We start from the raw sequence: 13,452 nt of genomic DNA, 5'->3' as shown, positions 1-13,452 counted from the left end.
TGTAGCTTGATCCTTAAGCTTGGCATCGCAACCATTCGGTTCCTCCTCCCGCTCAAGACCTGCCTCCCTCTCTCTCCCTACCGGAGTAGGAACAAAGAATCTGAAAGTCTCACCGGAATATCATCATCATCATCATCATCATCATCATCGTAGTAGAAGTAGTCGTAGCTGGTCTAACCACCACACAAACCGGTCGCTCGCTTTGCCGCGTACCGGCGCCACCACCCGGATCGCCGACGATCTCCGACGAAAACGACGGCTCGGGCATCTAATCCTCAGCCGCTTTTGTCGCCTTCGCCTGGCGCGCGGCACCCTTTCCGTCGCCGCCCGCCTTTCCCGTCGCTAGATATAGAGCTGCGCCTTGGTGCGCATACATGGCAGGGCAGGCAGTTCATGGCCTGACACGCGCGCGGAAACAAGATAAATACAGCGTCATCTTCTTCGTTTCGCGTCATGGTTGTCGAGGGGAATGACGCCGGGTCCGAAAGAGAGACGCTCGCATGGCGTGCGCGTGGTGCGTTTCGGACCAGGCTTCATTCCCCATGACTCCATCATGGTTCAGGTTCACGGACTCGGCATCGCCGGTGTTCTTGTGAGCTCCACCTGTGCTTCTGTCCATGTGGTCTGAAACAAAACAGACGGTACTCCCCATGCCTGCCTGCAGCTAGCGAAGGTAACAGTACTCCCCATGCCTGCAGCCAGATACTACTGTTTTCTACTCTGCCGTGGCTGCTGCAGTGGACTTGCTCTGGTAGCAAACTGCAGCAGACATTGAGCCGGCGGACCGGCGCACGAGCATGCATAGATACTGTGCAAAGTAAAGCTTGTTTGCTCTGCAATTCAACTGAGCATCGATGAAGCTTCGGCGATACATGACGACCACCCACTACCAGCTACGTACATATCCTCTTATCTCCTTGGCTGATTTCAGGCTGGTGATGATTGGAATAGAGAAGGATTTCTTCAAGATGCGGCGCACGCATGACAGATGGGTCGACATAAATCAACTCCAGAGCAGCTCTACTTGCACCAAAGCAAAGAGAAGAGCTAGCTACAGTTCGATCAGGTAGTCCAAGACCACCAAAAGCTATCAGCCTATTTTCAGAATGAAAGCTGGATTCTGCATGCTGCAATGTCAGAGCCTGCATGCTGTGAATGTCAGATCTAGGTGCAAACATTCAGTATGAAGGCAACTGCAATTCACAAGTTTGTAACACGGTGTAACTGCTGCTGCGGCACGGTTAAATTAATTCCATATGCACGTTTCATTTCATGTCATTCGTTTCATCATTGATGGCTCTGGGGCACATCTAATGTGAGTTTCAGTTATTCACAGCCATGCCCTGTCAATTCTTAACTTCAACTAGAAGGGAAAGAAGTGAAAATCCATTTATGAGCCCAGGCTTATGCACCCGCGCTGAATAAAAAAACTAAAACAAATAATAAAGAAATTCAATAATTTTTTAAAAAAAATGGGTGATAAGATAATTTGATGCTTGATGTCTGCTTTAATTTTTAAATCATTTTGACATCTCGGCAGCTTTCGGCAAAAAAGGCAAATCGAGGGTGTGTAAAAAAGTTTACTCTTCATGCACTATTTTGATCTGATTTGTTTTTTTATGAGAGTTTCTCAGATGTCCAAATAATTAAAAAATTGAAGCGGACCTCACGCATCAAATTATCTATCACGAAAGAAAATTGTTTTTTTAGTTTATTTAATATTTTTTTCTTCTGAACGGATGCAGATGAGCCTGATCACCGAAACACTACACTCGGAAAAAAGCATTTAGAATAGACACATGACAACATCATTACTCACTCCATCGGCATATATGGCCCAGTTCTTTTTAGCAGATTCTAGAGAATCTCAGTCTGAAAATCCCGAGCCAAAATAACTTAGAGGGTGCTTGGATCCAAAGGACTAAAACTAGTCTGACTAAAACTAGTCTCTTTAAGAGGCTAAAGTTCCAAGCATCCCTGACTAAAGAGAGGCTAAAACTAGTCTTGAGGCTAAAATCTTTTAGTCAGGTGTACCCCTACTAAAATGTGCATTAGTCCTCTCTCTCCTCATTTAACTCCTCAGACGAGTTCTGGATTGGAGGGTTTGAAGGATAATAAATGCTCATTAACTTGATTTTAGTCTCTTTAGTATTTGGATCCAAACATGTATGAGGCTAGCAAGTTTTAGTCTCACTACTTTTAGTCATGGGACTAAAACGTATCCAAACACCCTCTTAAATGAACTTCCAAAATCTCAATCAGAATGTGTAGAATTTCAGTGTAATTTAAAATCTCTGAAAAACCTGGTTTCACTCACAATCTCAAGATTCTGCCTAGTCCCACAAAAAAAAAACGTTCCGAAATATTGTAGTATCACGTAATTACGTGCAAACTGCCACCGAGCTATCATCCACTGGACCCGAAAACGAGCGAGCGCCTCCCGCATCGCGGTGTCGCTGGCACGATTCCGCATCGGGGTGTCGCTCCGCTCCTGTCTCACCTCGCCGCCCATCTCGCCGTCGCTGCCGGCCAAGCCGTCGTCGACCCCGCCGGCCATATCCGCCCCGCCCCGTCAGTCCCTCCCCACCCCGCAGTTCGCCCCGCCCCGCCCCGCCCCACAATTCGCCCTGCCCCGCGGCTAGGGTTACGGCGGCGCCGCCGGCCAGCCTCCCTCCTCAGGTCCGCCCCACCCTGCAGCCTGCCCCTGCTGGCCAGCACGCCGCGCCGACGCTCACGGTGAGCCTTCCTTTTCCCATCTCTGTTTCTTCCCTGTTCATTCTGTCTGCTATTGGTGATAGATAAAATAGCTATTGTTGATAGATAAAATAGATAGATGGATTGATGCTTGAATTTGTTAGATGGATGGATGGATTGATGTTTGAATTTGTTAGATGATGGTACCATGAACGCAACATGTGAGGCGATTGCTGCTAGTCTCGTACCTTGAGAGTATTCTTTTTTTTAGTTTATGCACTTTTTTGTCATGAACAAAACTTTGAACCCATTGTAATATTTAGCACTTTTTATGGACTGTCGTAAAATACACCTTCGTTACTGTTAGAAACAACAAACTGTTAACAATTCATCAAACAACTTCTGTCTAAGGGTAGTACAGACATTTCAACACACAACACATTTCAACACACAACACTTTCCAGAATCTCAAACTACAATCTCTGAAAAGAACTCGACTACAGATTCTGGGAGAATTTCCCATAATCCTGATTCTCTAGAATCCAGGGTGAAAAGAACTGGCCCTAACAATGCCACTCTAACAAATTAGCAATGCCACACATTCTTCTTTGAATCTCTCAAGGTATGTATTATGTAGGCTTCTCTTACGCAAAATTGAGATGGTTAGTATGTCTGTAAGACCATACTGATCTATTTCTATGTGCTGTTGGTAAATTAATTAGAACGTTGGCATGCCATATTTGTTGTCATTTTTTTAAATGGACCACCCTGTTTTAAATCCTAGATACGCCACTGCTTCTGAGCAACAGAGAGAACTACTAGGCCGAGAGCATGTAATGACTGTATAAGCACATGGATGCACAAGCATTTTGCTCTCTTTCTAAATCTCGTTGGCAATTTTTATGTTCCAACAACACATGGATCTACAAGCATTTGTGTTTTGCGCGTAAGATGTATGACAGTGAACAATCTATGTATGTTGTTTGTAAATTGTTTTGCTGGGAAGAAACCTTTACAGCTTTCTTTTATTGTAATATTTAACACTTTATGATGTTCGTAAATCGTTTTGGTGCTCATATTCTTGGTAAAACATTACGGAATATCTCGGTGTTAGCTACTCAACACACACTTTCAGACAGGTTTATTATAGACATTTCCACAGACAGCTCATACAACAATTTCAAAATGCAGCAGTTGAAAAGAACTGGACTGCAGTTTCTCAGGGGATTGTGCACACAACTGTCTCTCTGGGCAGCCTAGCAGAATCCACTTCTGCAAAATCTGCAGCTGAAAAGAACTGGCCCAATGATCCCAGACCAAAACTGACCCTGAGCCCAGAATATCTGACAAACTCACCTACCGGCTACCATGGATGCCGGCCAGCTCTTCTCCGTCGACCCCCTCGAGCGCCAGGCCTCGAGGGGCCACGGGGCCGTCACCTCTATGGCTGCTGGCAGTGACGTCATCGTCCTTGGCACCTCCCGTGGCTGGCTCGTCCGCCATGACTTCTCCTTTGAGGACGCCCTGGGTGAGTCTCCACCGCTACTCCCTTTCTGTCGGAGTCCGTAACACCGTCATTCTCCTTTCTCCATTTAGCAGACCCGTTTCTGTTTGACTAATAACTGCCGCCTCTCCTTCAGATCTCGACCTCGGGGGCGGCCGCTCCGGTGACCATGCAGTGCACCGGGTTTTCCTGGATCCAGGTGGCAAGCACTGTGTCGTCACGGTGATCCACCCTGGTGGCGCAGAGACGTACTACCACCATGCCAGGTGGCCGCGCCCAAAGCCGCTCCCCCGCCTCCGTGGCCTCCTCATCAATGCTGTCGCCTGGAATCGCCAAGCCATCACCGAAGGTTTTGCTCATCGATCCAACTATATTTTGATGATCCACGTCCGTCTTTGCTGTTTCACTGTTCTTGATTGTTTATTTTCTGTGATCTTGTGGCTGCAGCGTCAACCAAGGAGGTGATCCTTGGGACGGAGACAGGACAGATCTTTGAGATGGCCGTTGATGAGGCTGACAAGAAGGAGAAGTATGTGAAGTTGCTCTTCGAGCTCACCGAGGTGCGAGAGGGCATCAAGGACCTGCAGGTTTGATACCAGCGCCATGGTTCAATGTTTATATTTGTGTTGGTGTGCTTTTGTTGGACGGAGTGTTATTGAGCAATTCGGTTGCACAGATGGAGACAGCTGTGGTTGGGAACGCCACAAGGTACTATGTGATGGCTGTCACGCCCACACGGCTTTACTCGTTCACCGGCATTGGTTCTCTGGAAGTAAGTAGTATTTCTCAATTGATTTGTTGCATCTTCCGATGTGGTATTGACTATCGACATTGAGTCTATTTGTGAGAAAAACAACTTAGTTTTTAGACTTGGTAATTTGGAAGAATCATTGATGATCCTGTTTACATCGAGTAATGTGTAACATGGAAAATGCTACACCATGTACTCAGCCATTTCAAGTCAGCATGCCTTGTAGATTGATTTACATGATTAGAACATATACTTAGAATGCCTTGTCTTTCTGCGAGCAGCAGCACACACTACACATTTTTCTGCAGAAGATTTTTATGCCATGTTTCAGTTTTTTTGGTTGCGATTTACATGCTTCAGTCAAAAGAAAACAGACATGCAAGATATGTACATATCCTCATTTTCTTAAAATGGAGTAATAAAAATCTTGTTGCACAGACTGTTTTTGCTAGCTATTCCGACCGTGCCATTCACTTCATGGAGCTTCCAGGAGAAATACCTAATAGGCAAGTCTAACTTGGTCTTTTTTATACGATGCTGTAGCAAAGGAACTGCTTTTTATACATAATTATTGTGCATAAGAATTTTATGTTTGCAACATATGTATCCATTGCAGTGAACTACACTTCTTTATCAAGCAAAGAAGGGCTAAACACTTTGGATGGCTTTCTGGAGCTGGCATTTATTATGGTGAACTGAATTTTGGAGCTCAACACAGGTGAAATATGTTGTTTCTATATGTAACTTAATTCTGTCATATAATTTGTAAAGGAACTAGATCATGGCTTTATCTAACCAGATTCCACCTAACAATGAATTTCTGGTATGCTCCTAATACATGTATTTTTCCTAACTGTTTGAACATGAACTACTAATTCACACAATATGGTTTAGACAGTCCACATGAAATTGAGATAATTAGATTCCTTTCCGGGGTTACTTTCAAAATATTGGCTTTGTACCCATTTATTGTTAGAGGCATTCATGATCAACGTTTTAGCTTAACAACGTGAAACTGGAGAAATCAAATTCTATTTTGAAATGAAACGAATATTATAAGATGAGCCTAATGAATGTTTTTGTTACTCTATATTTTAAGACTATGAACTTGAAGTTCCATAACTCCAGCTAGCTTCTTGAACTGCTCTTTCAGGGTAGGGTTCAACCTTTATTTATATCAAGCCAAGCAGCAAGCCAGTTTTTGGGCACCCGCTTAGTTGTAACCTGTAAACCCAAGATTAACCTAATGCTAAGTAGCAAGGTCGAAGGTCAAGTGTCCGTATGAGCCTTTTCAAAAACCTATTGTTCCCTTTGAAAAAATTATGGTGCTGTTTTATTTTTTCTTGCTATAATTAAACTTTAGCTAGTGCTTTATTCTTGAACTAGTATTGGGGAGTTCAATTTAGACCACTTTATTTATGTAGTGTTTATTTCTCTTCTTACTAATTTTAGTTCTGCAGCTCTTCGAGTGGAGATGAAAACTTTGTTGAAAACAAAGGTTTCTTTGACTATTCAAAACTTGGAGATTCCAACACGAAACCAGCGTCATTTGCAGTGTCTGAGTTCCATTTTCTGCTCTTGATTGAAGATAAAATTAAGGTAAGATGATTCTAAAAATAGATTTGCCTATTTTATCTGTGGTTTATTATTGCTATCTAGCATTATTTTTTTCTATTCACCAGTGTCTATTACTTATAAAGGCAAGGCATCACATAACCTGTATTTCTTAGGTAGTGAACAGAATCAGTCAGCAAATTGTGGAGGAGCTTGTAGTTGATAATACACCGGAATCTTCAAAAGGAATCATTGGGCTTTGTAGTGATGCATCAACTGGAGTTTTCTATGCATTTGACGAAAACTCTATATTTCAGGTTCGGAATTCTGATACTTGCTTTTGAGTCATGTAATAATGTTACTAATATTGTTTGTCATTTAGGTTTCTACGTCTGATGAGGGTCGTGACATGTGGCAAGTGTACTTGGATATGAAGGCATATGCTGTTGCTCTGTCCCATTGCCTTAACTCTTTCCAGAGGGACCAAGTTTATCTAGTGCAGGTATTGTTTTTATTCCCAGAGATCAATGTGAAGTGATGTTCATACACGTCGATGCATGTGAGCATGTTTGCAGAATCGTCCCATGCGTTTTTTTGTGCTCCTGCATAATTTTCTTATTTATGATGATATGCTGGATCTTATTTGGAATATTGCAATGATCAATGCCTTCCGTCATACAAAAAACATTTCTTTTGCAGGCTGATGCTGCATTTGCTGCAAAAGAATATTACATAGCAGCTTCGTTCTATGCAAAGGTGAAAGCCATTCTGTTAATTGTGTTTGTTAGTAGGTTTTCTTGCTATTTTGTTGTCCTTGTTCATTTGAGGTCTTGTTCTGTGGTTTCAGATGAACTATATTTTATCATTTGAAGAGATCAGTTTAAAGTTTATATCCATAGGTGAGCAGGTAATTTACTCAAAACTTTCCGATGTAGTACATTTTTGCAAGCTTTTGGATGTACTTTCCTTCTCGAGGACTCCTACTAATCAATGTGCATTGTTGAAAAACTTCTGTGAGATATATTCATTTAACCTGATCTTGTAGTTTTAGTACTTCCAATATTCATCATGAAAAATATAATATCATTAAGGTTGCACATTTACTTTATAGGAAGCTTTTGTCGTGCTTGGGTGCACTATTTCATACGATATTAAGATTTACAATGTTACACTGTCTATGACTTGTCGGGTTTATGTCTGCAATCGTTGACTTTGTCTACTTGACAGGATGCTCTCAGGACTTTCTTATTGAGAAGGCTTGATAACCTCACCAAAGATGACAAGATGCAAATAACGATGATCTCGACTTGGGCTACTGAGCTGTACTTAGATAAGGTACCTACTGCCCATGATTCCATTATTCAGCATTCAAAAATAATGCAACTTAAATTGCGTTGATACTGGAAGTATTGCTTCAATCTTCGGTTGCATAACTGAGTTTGTGGGGCTTACTCGGTATATTTTGCACAACTTCTGTAGATAAATCGACTCCTATTGGAAGATGGCACAGGCGCTACTACAAATACAGTAACAAATTCCAACAGCTCGGCATATCGTTCAGTAGTAGATGAATTCCGTGCGTTTCTCAGTGATAGCAAAGATGTACTAGATGAAGCAACAACAATGATACTACTGGAAAGGTATGCCTATTATCGTTGCACATTACATCTCAGTTAGATTCTTAGTTTGGACATTCACATATATGCATACAGCATATGTTTGGACAGCACATGCATACTGAAGCAGTTAAGACTGCATGCCTTACATTTGTGATAAGCTGAACATAAACGCGAAGCATCGATCAAAACTTGTGCATAAGAACTAAAACACCAAGGAACCTGGGATGATTGGAAAGCTAATTGGTGGTATTGTTATAACCACAGGATATCTGTATATATATTATATTCCGTAAGGTTATGGGTTAAGAAGCACTGAGTTGTATAAATGGCTAAACGTAAAATTATGCCGATTCTGTACTTTAGATAGATCTTTTGTACTTGTAATACATAATGCATGAGCTACCCTGTGTTTTCTCTCTTTTGATGCATTGCTGGCTGCATAGATAAACCTCTGATCAATCTCTTCAAAATGTTGACAGTTATGGCAGAGTGGATGAGCTGGTGTATTTTGCTGGTTTGAAGGAGCAGTATGAAATTGTGGTTCATCATTACATTCAGGTCAGGCACTTATTAACTTAGAGCATCTCCAACAGAAGCTCTTTCCCTGATAAAAAAAACCAGATGTTGGGGTAGTTGAGCAAAAAAAAAAAAGCTCCAACAGACCCCCTTTCCGTGAAAAAATATTGGGGACTCCCTATAAAACAGCCCAACTCCCCCACTATACTGGGGTAATTGACCCCTCCCAATACGGTCCCAATAAGTTCCACGTCACCTGGGCCGCCAGAGCACCCGTCGAACCACCGCCGGAGCCGTCGTGGTTGAGGGGCCCATATGTTAGATTTTATTGGGGAAATAACTATTGGGGGAGTTTTTTTGGGAACCTATTGGAGATCTCTTAAGGAAGGTGTTAATACTAGCGCTGTTGAGCGTACATGATGTCAAACACAAGTGCTAGCTAGTCTTATCATAATATTTTCATGTCATGCTTTAGCGAAGGCCAGAAAGTATCAGGAAAATCACATAACCTTTCTAGCTATTTTTTTAGAAGCATGTTCCTGTAACATATGTACTGGAATGGGCTTGGGACAGTGCATACCTTCATAAATGTCTGACACTAAATTCCCTCCTCTTTTTCTTGAGCAACTTTATTTTGTAAGTAAATTCTTATATGTGTAAAACAATAGAGGAACAGTCATTTCACAAGCTAGGTCAATCTTGTGTCCTTGCTATAAAATGTCTACCACTAAATTCCCTTCTCTATTCGTATATGTGTAAAAATAATAGAGGGAAAGTTATTCCACATGATACATTGATCTATAAATGTCTCCAGACTTTAACCTTTTACGCTTGTCTCAGCACAAGTGCTTTATGAACTAACGCTGCACTGGACTTTGTTCCACATGTTCTGCTGAACCCTTTGCTTCACTTTGATGCACCGTATTCTCTGTAAAAATCATATAATAATACACAAATTTTATATCTATATGGAGCATTCTTCTGTGAACCCATTTTATATGTATATTCTGCTGAACCCTTTGCTTCACTTTGATGCACCGTATTCTCTGTAAAAATCATATAATAATACACAAATTTTATATCTATATGGAGCATTCTTCTGTGAACCCATTGACCTTTGCTGAGGCATCAGTGCTAATTTCCTGCCGGTTACTGGTTCAGCAAGGAGAAGCAAGGAAAGCCTTGGAAGTGCTTCAACGACATAATGTTCCAGTAGACCTTGTGGTACTTTTCTAGAACTCAAAAAGTTGATGTTTTGTTTACTGCATGCAAGTTATAATACTCCCTCTGTCCCACAATGTAAGACGTTTTTGCAAGCTATGTTAGCTTGTAAAAAACGTCTTATTTTATGGGACGGAGGGAGTACCTTTTTTTTTTTTTTACTTATATCGGTTATTAAGCAGCTAAATTTGTTAGGTGAAGCTAAATTTTCACCTACAACTTTGTGCTCTTGCAGTATAAATTTGCCCCAGATCTAATCATGTTAGATGCTTACGAGACTGTCGAATCATGGATGATGGCAAGAAGCAAGTTGAATCCAGGGAAGCTTATACCAGCAATGATGCGTTATGTGAGCGAACCACATGCCAAGTATGATACACAAACAGCTTATTATCTATTATTTTCTTCTATTAGAATCCTATATGGTCTTGATGTAGGAACAATCTTACTAGCTTCTGTTATTATAGTAGAAAGATGTCTGTTATAGTAAAAATACGTCTGTTATATTGAAATGTTAATTTCAAATCTGCAGCTATGTTGGACTTTAATCCCACTATTAAATCATGTTAGATGGATAAACTTTGAATCGAACTATCAAAAGTATTTTAGTACCCATTGTTCTCAAAACTCTGGAGCAACCTGCAATCATGAGCAGCTAATTTGTTCTGTTGTTTAGATGATATATGAATATAACATGTTAGCAATTCTTTCAGGAACGAAACACATGAGGTCATTAAGTACTTGGAATTTTGTGTCAAAGATTTGAACAATGAGGATCCTGGAGTACACAATTTGTTGCTCTCATTGTATTCCAAGAAGGTATATTTTCTTGTCATAGTGCATACATTTGTTCCTCATGTGTGCTGTATGCCAAGAAGGTGCATTATCTTGCCGTTCTTACAAACTAAAAAGAAATATAGAATAATTTTATAACGATACTTTTCTTATTTCTGTTGAAAACATTGGCTTTATGCCCATTCATAATAGCAATGTCAGTTACTGTTGCATTGTGCTCATGTCATAATTCATCTTTCCTGCATTCGTTTACCTTGTAATTTGTGAGTGCCATAAGTAAATATTTGCTGCACATACGAACTGATGTTTGGTCTGCCCTGTCTGCAGGAGGATGAGTCCCAGCTTTTACAATTTCTCGACACCAAGTTTGGTAGTGGACAAGCAAATGGACCTGAGTTCTTTTACGAACCCCAATATGCTCTGCGCCTATGTCTCCAAGCGAAGAGGATGCGTGCTTGTGTTCGTATTTACAGCATGATGTCCATGCATGAGGAAGCTGTGGCACTTGCTTTGAGGGTAAACTTCACCATGTTTCATCTGAGAAGCATCTGTTGTGCCTTTACATATTGATGAATATTGTGCTCTCATTTCCTGAGGTTCCCTAATCGCTGTACTTTATTGGCTCTTGCCAGGTGGACTTGGAACTTGCAAAGGCAGAAGCAGACAAAGTTGAAGATGATGAAGAGCTTAGGAAGAAGCTGTGGCTTAAAGTTGCCAAGCATGTCATCGAGCAGGAGAAAGGAGTCAAGAGGGAGAACATAAAGAAAGCTATAGAGTTTCTATCAGAAACTAACAACTTGCTGAAGATTGAGGATATCTTGCCATTTTTCCCGGACTTCGTATTGATTGATGACTTTAAAGTAAGATTTATGAATGCTCATGCAGTCCGATCTACTTTGTACATATAAAACGGCCTTCTAATGTTCATTTTGTCTTAAAGGCTCATGAATTCACGTTATCCTAGTTTTCAGTTACTGTTCCACATTTCAGTTTTATTTATTCCATGCCCTTTTGTGTGGCAATAACAACGAAAGCATGTTTCAAACAGGAAGAAATCTGCAAATCTCTCAAGGACTATAACAGCCAGATTGAGCAACTGAAGGCAGAGATGGATGATGCTACGCGTGGAGCAGACAACATCAGAAGTGATATTGGTGCCCTTGCTCAGAGATACACAGTTATTGATCGCGAGGAGGAATGTGGGGTAAGAGAATGGTCCCTGTGAGATCTTGTGGTACATTAGATTTACTGACTTCTGTGCCTGTTGCAGTTTATATGTGATAATAGGTTGTTTTTTAGTTTCCATCCCTCTGCAACATGTAAAGACCCAAAGTTTCAGAAAAAAGATGACCCACAATACATTCTTATATTTGTCTTGTTAGTACAGCTTGTGTCCTCAAGTGCATCCTCGTTCTTTCCTGTTTTTAGTGTAGACGGTTCACGGTCGTATGAATTTTATATACGTATTGTTATCTGGTGCACTCCAAACATCATGGTGCTAATTCATTGTCCTGAACTAACAGGTATGCCGGCGCAAAATATTGACGGTGGGAGGATTGCACCAGGTAGGCAGAAGTTATACGTCTGTTGGGCACATGGCCCCCTTCTATGTGTTTCCCTGCGGACATGCCTTCCATGCGAATTGTTTGATCGCCCATGTAACTCGCTGCACCAGCCAAGTGCAAGTAAGTCTCTCTGCAGAAAGTTCAACTGTTTATTCAATTTCTCAGTAGCAGAGACTAGGCTTAAGTTCAGTCAATGTTCAACTGTTCGGTCACCCTTTTTGTAGGCTGAGAGAATACTGAACCTTCAGAAGCAGCTAAGCTTGATGGACAGGAAAGCAGCAAAAGACAATGGCGGGACCGGGAACGGTGAACCTACTGTCAGTAGTACGCCATCAGTCGACAAGGTTGGGTGACGCTCACATTCTTGACATACTGCAAACCCGCAGTTCTTATGCTGATGACGTCATCGTGGTCAATTCTCTTAACAGCTGAGGTCACAGCTGGACGACGCCGTGGCGAGCGAGTGCCCCTTCTGCGGCGACCTGATGATCAAGGAGATCTCGCTGCCTTTCGTTCTCCCCGGAGAGTCGGCCGAGAAGGCCTCGTGGGAGATCAAGCCGCAGCGGGCGTCCCAGAAGATCCTTCCCATGACCATGTCTATATGATCGACAACCCGGTCCTAGCTTTTTTTCCCCGGGTGGATTTTGTTGTGACGGCTGTGCAGTTTCTGTATTTGTTGGCTGTTTGGGAACGAGAGAAGTGTTTCTTTCTTCATCATGCGTAGAAAAAAAAAGACCTGGGGTTGCCTCACATGGGCCCTTCCTTGTACAGCCCAAGATTCCTGCCGTGTCGTGCCATTGGTTTTTGAAAGATGTAATTTCGTTTCGGTTGTGCCAACACATCACCAATAATGCAGTTGCGGTTGACAAATGCGTATTCTAATCCGTATTTTTAATTGCAAAAAAAAAAAAAAACGATGGACAGTTCTCTTTCTGTGTCGATTGGACTTTGTATTGAAGTTGGCATATCCAAGTGGGGTCCGATCCGGCCGAGATGATTATTTGCCCCTACCAAGATTTCTTTGCCCTCCATGTATGATATGCCACAACATGTCAGCATTGATGAGTAACAATCACGGCATCCACTGTCTTTCTGCATGATTGATGACGATCATCACTCACAAAGGTCAAAAGCCGAAAATAACGAATGCCGATCGCGCATTGTGGTGAAGTGCTTCTTGGCTTACTCAGCCCATGGAAGTGGAACAAGAACAAAATGCATGCATGCTGTCTG

The 13,452-nt window shown here is 41.8% G+C and overlaps 1 protein-coding gene and 1 long non-coding RNA gene across 3 annotated transcripts; both read left to right on the top strand.

The window, feature by feature from the left end:
* The first annotated feature begins 169 nt into the window (after window positions 1-169).
* On the top strand, window positions 170-1,273 carry LOC123452157. The gene is made up of 2 exons (XR_006632568.1): window positions 170-673; window positions 932-1,273. It is a non-coding gene; the product is annotated as an uncharacterized LOC123452157 (long non-coding RNA).
* A 1,352-nt stretch (window positions 1,274-2,625) lies between these two features.
* Window positions 2,626-13,089, top strand: LOC123452156 (vacuolar sorting protein 18). Of its 2 annotated transcripts, none has more exons than XM_045128758.1 (24): window positions 2,626-2,736; window positions 3,889-4,222; window positions 4,335-4,547; window positions 4,646-4,785; window positions 4,875-4,970; window positions 5,388-5,455; window positions 5,566-5,667; window positions 6,410-6,548; window positions 6,680-6,820; window positions 6,886-7,005; window positions 7,203-7,259; window positions 7,351-7,410; window positions 7,731-7,838; window positions 7,983-8,143; window positions 8,602-8,680; window positions 9,800-9,862; window positions 10,095-10,228; window positions 10,573-10,678; window positions 10,982-11,170; window positions 11,287-11,514; window positions 11,703-11,858; window positions 12,178-12,339; window positions 12,444-12,563; window positions 12,648-13,089. In XM_045128758.1, the coding sequence occupies exons 2-24, from the start codon at window positions 4,063-4,065 to the stop codon at window positions 12,822-12,824; spliced, it is 2,979 nt and encodes a 992-aa protein (XP_044984693.1). In that variant the 5' UTR covers window positions 2,626-2,736; window positions 3,889-4,062; the 3' UTR covers window positions 12,825-13,089. The 2 variants fall into 2 exon arrangements, with proteins under 2 accessions (XP_044984693.1, XP_044984692.1); XM_045128757.1 differs by having other exon boundaries at window positions 3,886-4,222.
* The last annotated feature ends 363 nt before the right edge of the window (window positions 13,090-13,452 follow it).

This window comes from Hordeum vulgare, chromosome 5H (genome assembly GCF_904849725.1).
Source record: "Hordeum vulgare subsp. vulgare chromosome 5H, MorexV3_pseudomolecules_assembly, whole genome shotgun sequence".
In the NCBI taxonomy this organism is placed as follows: Eukaryota; Viridiplantae; Streptophyta; class Magnoliopsida; order Poales; family Poaceae; genus Hordeum; species Hordeum vulgare.
Note: the sequence above shows the minus strand (reverse complement) of the source record. Positions and strands in the feature narration are given on the sequence as shown.